The 7,960-nt window shown below is 34.6% G+C and overlaps 1 protein-coding gene across 3 annotated transcripts in view; it reads left to right on the top strand.

The window, feature by feature from the left end:
• PPFIA2 (protein tyrosine phosphatase, receptor type, f polypeptide (PTPRF), interacting protein (liprin), alpha 2) overlaps positions 1-7,960 on the top strand; it is a 507,538-nt gene that overhangs the window by 416,143 nt on the left and 83,435 nt on the right. For all 3 annotated transcript variants that reach the window (XM_010832020.1, XM_010832022.1, XM_010832021.1), the window contains 2 exons: positions 2,786-3,023; positions 6,922-6,951. In XM_010832020.1, the coding sequence (XP_010830322.1) occupies positions 2,786-3,023; positions 6,922-6,951 (268 nt within the window). The remainder of the gene's footprint in view (positions 1-2,785; positions 3,024-6,921; positions 6,952-7,960) is intronic.

The following is a 7,960-nucleotide window of genomic DNA, read 5'->3' as shown; positions in this document are numbered from 1 at the left end:
TCATCCCTTTCCTCATCCCAACCCCTGGAAATCCCTAATCTTTTTTTTGTATCCATGGTTGCCTTTTCCAGAGTGTCATATATTTGGACTCATACATTATGTAGCCTCTTCAGATTGGTTTATTTCGTTTAATCATATGCATTTATTGTTCCCCCATGTCTCTTCATGGCTTGATAGCTCATTTCATTTTAGCACTGAATGTTATTCCATTGTATAAATGTACCAATTTATGTATGCATTCACCTACTGAAGGATATCTTAGTGGTTTCTAAGTTTGGACAATCATGGATAAAATTGTTCTAAACGTCTATGTGCAGGTTTTTGTGTGGACCTCAGCTCTCATATTCTTTGGGTAAATATAAAGGAACATAATTATTGAATTATATATTAAGAGTATGTTTAGTTTTGTAAGAAATTGCCAAACTTTTCCAAAGTAAATATGTAAAAAGAAAATTTTGTGGTGATCATTACCTTGAAATTAAAGATTATATATCATTGGAAATCACAGTAATCCATTTATACTTAAGAGGAAGATATCTCAGGATGGATCAAATTGCCAACATCTGCTGGATCATGGAAAAAGCAAGAGAGTTCCAGAAAAACATCTATTTCTGCTTTATTGACTATGCCAAAGCCTTTGACTGTGTGGATCACAAGAAACTATGGAAAATTCTGAAAGAGATGGGAATACCAGACCACCTGACCTGCCTCTTGAGAAATCTGTATGCAGGTCAGGAAGCAACAGTTAGAACTGGACATGGAACAGCAGACTAGTTCCAAATAGGAAAAGGAGTATGTCAAGGCTGTATATTGTCCCCCTGCTGATTTAACTTATATGCAGAGTACATCATGAGAAATGCTGGACTGGAAGAAGCACAAGCTGGAATCAAGATTGCTGGGAGAAATATCAATAACCTCAGATATGCAGATGACACCACCCTTATGGCAGAAAGTGAAGAGGAACTAAAGAACCTCTTGATGAAAGTGAAAGAGGAGAGTGAAAAAGTTGGCTTAAAGCTCAACATTCAGAAAACAAAGATCATGGCATCCGGTCCCATCACTTCATGGGAAATAGATGGGGAAACAGTGAAAATAGTGTCAGACTATTTTGGGGGCTCCAAAATCACTTCAGGTGGTGATTGCAGCCATGAAATTAAAAGATGCTTACTCCTTGGAAGGAAAGTTATGACCAACCTAGACAGCATATTAAAAAGCAGAGAGATTACTTTGCCAACAAAGGTACGTCTAGTCAAGACTATGGATTTTCCAGTGGTCATGTATGGGTGTGAGAGTTGGACTGCGAAGAAAGCTGAGTGCCAAATAATTGATGCTTTTGAACTGTGGTGTTGGAGAAGACTCTTGAGAGTCCCTTGGACTGCAAGGAGATCCAACCAGTCCATCCTAAGAGACCAGTTCTGGGTGTTCATTGGAAGCACTGATGTTGAAGCTGAAACTCCAGTACTTTGGCCACCTCATGCAAAGAGTTGACTCATTGGAAAAGACCCTGATGCTTGGAAAAATCAAAGGCAGGAGGAGAAGGGATGGCAGAGGATGAGATGGCTGGATGACATCACCAACTTGATGCACATGAGTTTGTGTGCACTCCGGCAGTTGGTGATGGACAGGGAGGCCTGGCATGCTGTGAATCACGGGGTCGCAAAGAGTCAAAAATGACTGAGCGACTGAACTGAACTGAACTGATCTCAGGAGAGATGTTTCTAACCCCCATTTTTCAAATAAATTATATGGGTACACAGTTTTATTATAACAATATGCAAATTGTATATAGATTCAGCTTAAATAGGATCTTTGCACCAACCCTGCTAATGTTCTTTATTCTTTGTCTTTGTAATAAATAATTTATGTATATTCTTGAAATTTCTCCCTGATAAAGAAAAATAGTAATAGTGATTTGTCTTCTCAAAAGCATTTACAGCAATAGTTTTTCTTAAAACATTTAACTATCTAGCATATATACATTATTTAAATTGCTTAGTGCTTATGTAAAAGCAAGTTGGCTAAGTCAGGGTTTTATTTGGTCAAATTATAATTATGAATGACCATTTTTTGAGGAGTCTATCAATCATACTTTTTCACTGGATAGGAGGTAAGAGTCAATGACCTTGTTGAGACTTGAGTTCTTAAAAGTCTCACATATTAGTTCCTAAGTACAAATGTAAGATTAAGATTAGAGGCAGTAATTAACTAGACACTCAAAGTTTTAAAAGAGTTTTAACAGGTAGCAGTATAGAAAACGGAGAAGGCAATGGCACCCCACTCCAGTACTCTTGCCTGGAAAATCCCATGGACGGAGGAGCCTGGTAGGCTGCAGTCCATGGGGTCGCTAAGAGTCGGACACCGCTGAGCGACTTCACTTTCACTTTTCACTTTCATGCATTGGAGAAGGAAATGGCAACCCACTCCAGTGTTCTTGCCTGGAGAATCCCAGGGACGGGGGAGCCTGGTGGGCTGCCGTCCATGGGGTCTCACAGAATTGGACACGACTGAAGCAACTTAGCAGCAGCAGCAGCAGCAGCAGTATAGAAAGGGTATCAAACTGTAAACCCAAGGGATTATATGTCATTTGAAAAAAAAGATTTTCTAGTTCTCAGCCAAGAAGTCTCTGGAATTTATTGAAAGTTATATTGTCTAGGGAAAAAATAAAAATGTTATATTTGATATAAAAATATTCAGTTATTTATTCATTTATTTATTTGATGAATTCCAAATATTAATAACTTTATAACAACATGTAATGTATCAAAATTAAACTAATATCTTTCAGACTAATTCAAGAAGAAAAAGAATCCACAGAGTTACGTGCTGAAGAAATTGAGAACAGAGTGGCTAGTGTGAGTCTGGAAGGCCTGAATTTAGCAAGGGTCCACCCAGGTACCTCCATCACTGCCTCGGTCACAGCTTCTTCGCTGGCCAGCTCGTCTCCCCCTAGTGGACACTCAACACCAAAGCTCACACCTCGAAGTCCTGCCAGGGAAATGGATCGGATGGGAGTCATGACACTGGTATGATGTGTCCAGAGAACCTTTGCTTCCATTAGAATTACTGATGCATTAGCTAAAATTTATTGGATATTTCTTCTCATCTAAAAGCTTTCTGTGTGTTTTATCATTTTTCTCTTTTTCTTAACAAACCTATGTGATAAGTACAAATATTAATCCAACTATTTCATATTAATATGAAATATTAATAAATATGAAATTAATATTTCACATTAATATTTCCTCATTTCATAAATGAGGAAACAAAGCCTAATAAAAACCTATGTGATAAGTACAAATATTAATCCAACTGTAAAATAAGGAAATGAAGCCTACACAGCTATAATTTCCCAAGGCCACATAATTAGTAAATGGAAGGAAGAGCAGAAATCTAAATATCACATCAGAAATCTGAATAATTTAAACCGTTAAGTTCATTTTTACTGATGACATCTTGATGAAGTACATTGAGACTGGGTGTTTTTTTTTTTAACACAGTTTCAAAAATATTTATTATAATTGCTTCAATATACCAACATAGAATGTTATAATTTTATAATGTAAAATTATAATTCTAAAAGAAGAGCTTAAATTCTAAAACAATAGCAGCAATTTCCTGAGCCTTATAATTCCATGTCAAAAGTTTCACCCTTCTTTATCCTTTAATCTTTTATTTCATGTATCTTCCTTTGAGATTAAAAGTCAGAAATCTAAATTACGAAGTACTCTTAACATATGAAAGAAAAATTAAAATACCCCTTGCCAAAAATAATATAGGCAGAGTGACTGCTGACTGTCATGATGTTTAGTCACTTTATTCTCATGATAACATTTGAAAATCTAAGGGCATTATCTTGACCATAAGTAATTGAAATGTTGAGAGTATGGATAAGTGTCCTTGTTCAACACAGCTAGTAAAGAGGAGCTGAATTTTTCTTCAAATTTGCTAAGTCAAAAGCATATACTATTTTATCTTTGTTGTTTTCAGTGACTAGGAGGGAAATATATTTCAATATATTTTCTGTGATTACCTGGGAAATATGTTGAAAGGACAACAATAGTGAAGATGTAAATATTCTGAGGAGAAAATCTATGTTTTGTCATGAATATTAGAACTATATTAAAACAATAAAATTTAAATTAAAAATAAAAGTTTGGAGATGGAGATTAATTAAAATGTAAATAGATCAAATACTAGATATTCTGCAAAAATCTAGTACAAGTATAACAAATGGAGGAGAAATTAATAATAGGACAGAAGAATATGAATATAAGTGTATATAGTATTTCTGGTCAGAAGGCTGTGAAGCCTCTATAAAAAGTGTCACAATGCCTGCATCTGTGTACGTGTGTATAATATATGAACAATGAAGTTTAATTCAATTTCTAAATGATCGTTAAATAAATCTTTAAAAAAATATGTTGCAATAATGTGTATTGTGGTAAAAAATGGCATTAGAATTAATATATATAAATGCACACATGTGTGCATATATGTATGTCTGTGTGTGTGTGTGTATGTGTGTGTATATATATATATATATATATAATATTCTCACCCCAAGGGGAAAACTACCTTGTAAATAAATGATTTTTAGATTTTATCTTCATAAAATTTCTCCTATGTATATCAGTTTAGGTATGTTTTTCTTTAATTTTGCACTGAAAATTGGAACAGAAGGCTATTTATGAGGCAGTATTTCCTATATGCAAAGTCTTTACAATTATGAAACTTCCAGGCAATAAAATCTATATAAAAGAGAAATGATGAAAAAAAATTAAAAAGGAAATACTTCCTTCAACCATTGAGTATCCTGCTGCTGCTGCTGCTGCTAAGTCGCTTCAGTCGTGTCCTATTCCTTGCTTATTTCCAGATGGAAAATCCAAATAAAGACCAACTAATCAAAGCGGATCCCAGCTAGATACAGCACAACCTTTTAGCCAGTGTACTAAGATAAACTAACCCAATATACTGAGCTACATTTTGATCTATGACCAAATTATGATCTCCTTATTTTAGAAATCTAGGAACCGAACTTCCTTGGTGGTCCAGTGGTTAAGACTCCACACGTCCACTAAAGGGAACACAGTTTTGATCCTTAGTCAGGGAACTGAAATCCCACAGGCCGTGGGGTATGCCCTCCCCTCTAAAATCCGGGAACCATCCATCTGATTAGAGTCATTAAAAACGATATTGTATTTGGCTTAGTTTCTCATGTGCAATTTATGCTATGTATATTGATGATCTACTTGTCATCAAAGCTGTAGTAAGAATATTGGCCCACAAGGGTATAATTTACTTAGCATTCAAGCCAAGAGAACTTTGATTATTTCTGTACTGCTATTATTTTCTACACTTTTTCAGCCTATTATTTTGACCTTTTAAGTATTTTCATTATATATTAGCATTATAACCCTTGATAGTGTTGTTATTTTTATAATAACAAAATAATATATTTGTATCCATTTAGACATAATGTTTGGTTGTGTATGAATAGGATGCCACTGCTCTCATGCATTTTCTTGAGCAGTTATAAATAAAACAATGGTAAATGAACATTACTATACTATAATTAGAGTACTTAAAAGCTATTTAGAGAATTTCCTGAAGGTAAAAAGGAAAAAAGTAAACAAAAATTAAACATTTAAAATGTTTAATATCTGACTCAATAAAACAAAAAATAAAATCCAGGAGATCCTTATCACCTAGTAGAACTCTGTCATCAAATTCATTTTTGTTACGGTGAAAGACAGGTTTTCCTTTACCTGTAGAAAATACTGGAGAAAAAAATAATTTTGTTGGATGTAATTCATGTTTGAATATAAATTTGAAATCAAAGCAAAATTTGAAATTTTAGGGACAGACAAGCAGAGATTTAAAAGACATTATATTCACTCATATTGTTTATATTTACATATTTAGCAAACATAGGTATTTGTCCTGGTGGTAAAACCTATTGATATCTACCTTTACCTCACCACAAATCCACAGGCATAAATAACATTAGTAATATCTAGTTATTTAGAATATTGAATGAGGTAAATCAACCCAATTTTCCATAGCAACAGAAATGTAAAGTGTATTGAAATAGTTTAACAAGTGTTTTCCTTACATAAGAAAAATTAACAAATATTAAGTGAATACGTTTTATCTGAGGTCATAAAGATGGGGAGCATGTGTATACCTGAAATTTTTTTAATTAAAAAAATAAATAAAATAAAAGCAGCAAAAAAAAAGAAAAAACTAAAAATAAACAAAAATAAATAAATAAAGAAAGAAAGAAATAACTTTTTCCTTTTGTTTAATTCTGTAAGAGAGCACTATGAAGAAAACAGAAGCCGCAGATATATGCTGTACTTACTGAAGCCAGAGTTTTCGGTATTTGGGTAATAGCATCTGAGAAAGCAGAAGCTTTCAGTATTTCAGATGTCAGAAAGTTTGAGATCACGTAGGAATAGCATAACTGCCCAAAGGAGGTCCAAGGCCCGCATAGGCAAGATAAAAGGGAATGTTTATAAACTACTTGTGTGTGCATTGGCTCTCCCTTTACACATAATCTTCTTCACTCCCATCTATATTTCCTTGGGAGGATATAGTCCCATATTTACTTATGGCTAGTCACTTCATGTATGTTTCATATTCCTAAGGTCTGTGTCTCACAGCTCATGTTTCAGGCACGTACACATGATCCCTTCATGAAGACCTGCCCCTCTACCTTGCCATCTAGGAAGTTTCCTCTTGAAAATAGCTCCCTGGAGGAATGCTTTTATAGTGATTAAAATACATTTATTTTGAAAAGAATGGAATGAAAGTTTAAAAAAAGAAAGTTAAATTATAGCTACTATTTAAATTTGTGACCTGGCCAAATGATAATCATTAACTGGTTCTGTTTTGTCTTGTTTTTATTACTGCCAATCATAGCCAAGTGATCTAAGGAAACATCGGAGAAAGGTACTGTACATTTCTTTGATATGATTATTAATTGAATGTTGTTTTTTCTATGAAAGATTTAAAATTATCTTTCTGATAATTGAAGCATTTTATTAACATAAAAATATTAAAAATATTTAAGTGCTTTTGAATTGCTTAAATGCAATCATAAGAGCAAATGTCTAAAGATAAAATTGTTTATACTTTCTAGGGTAATGTTTAGACTGTGGGGACTAAATTATCCTGATCTTCCACAGAATTTATAGACCTCTTTTGGAATAATTAGACAGTTTACTGTTGATACTAGAATAGTGATGCTTGTTTTAAAATGTAGGTTTTAACATTGTTGTTGTTCAGTCACTATGTCATGTCTGATTCTTTGTGACCTCATGAACTGCAGCACACCAGGCTTAGCTGTCCTTCACTATCTCCCAGAGTTTACTTAGTTACATAAGACAAGCAAATCAAGAAACAATTACCAATAAAAGATAAAAGATAGCTTTTACTATCTTTAGTAAATAAAAGATAGCTTTTATTTTTTAATAAAAGATAAAAGATAGCTTCTTACTCATACTTCCCAAGAGCCCGGGCATGCCATGATATGTCTGGCCAAGGGGAAGCACCAGGTCAAGACTCAGAAAGTGTGAGGAGAAATCATGGGCAGGAATGTTTATTGTGAAGGTAAATAGGGTCGCAAAGAGTCGGATACGACTGAGCAACTGAACTGAACTGAAGGTAAGCAGGCTTAGGACTGACTAGTTTGAATCATTTCAGTGGGTCATAGGGTCTCGGGTCTATCTCTAGTTGTCTGACACCTAGCCTGTGATGATTAAGGCAGAAGAATAGTGCCTCCTAGAGGGTAAGGACTTCCCTAATAGCTCAGCTGGTAAAGAATCTGCCTGCAGTTCAGGAGATCCAGGCTCTATCCCTGGGTCAGGAAGATCCCCTGGAGAAGGGAATGGCAACCCACTCCAGTATTCTTGCCTGAGAAATCCCATGGACAGAGGAGCCTGGCGGGCTACAGTCCAGG

The sequence above is a fragment of the Bison bison genome, unplaced genomic scaffold (assembly GCF_000754665.1).
Source record: "Bison bison bison isolate TAMUID 2011002044 unplaced genomic scaffold, Bison_UMD1.0 scf7180017864535, whole genome shotgun sequence".
Taxonomy (NCBI): Eukaryota; Metazoa; Chordata; class Mammalia; order Artiodactyla; family Bovidae; genus Bison; species Bison bison.
This window is presented reverse-complemented; position numbering and strand designations above follow the sequence as displayed.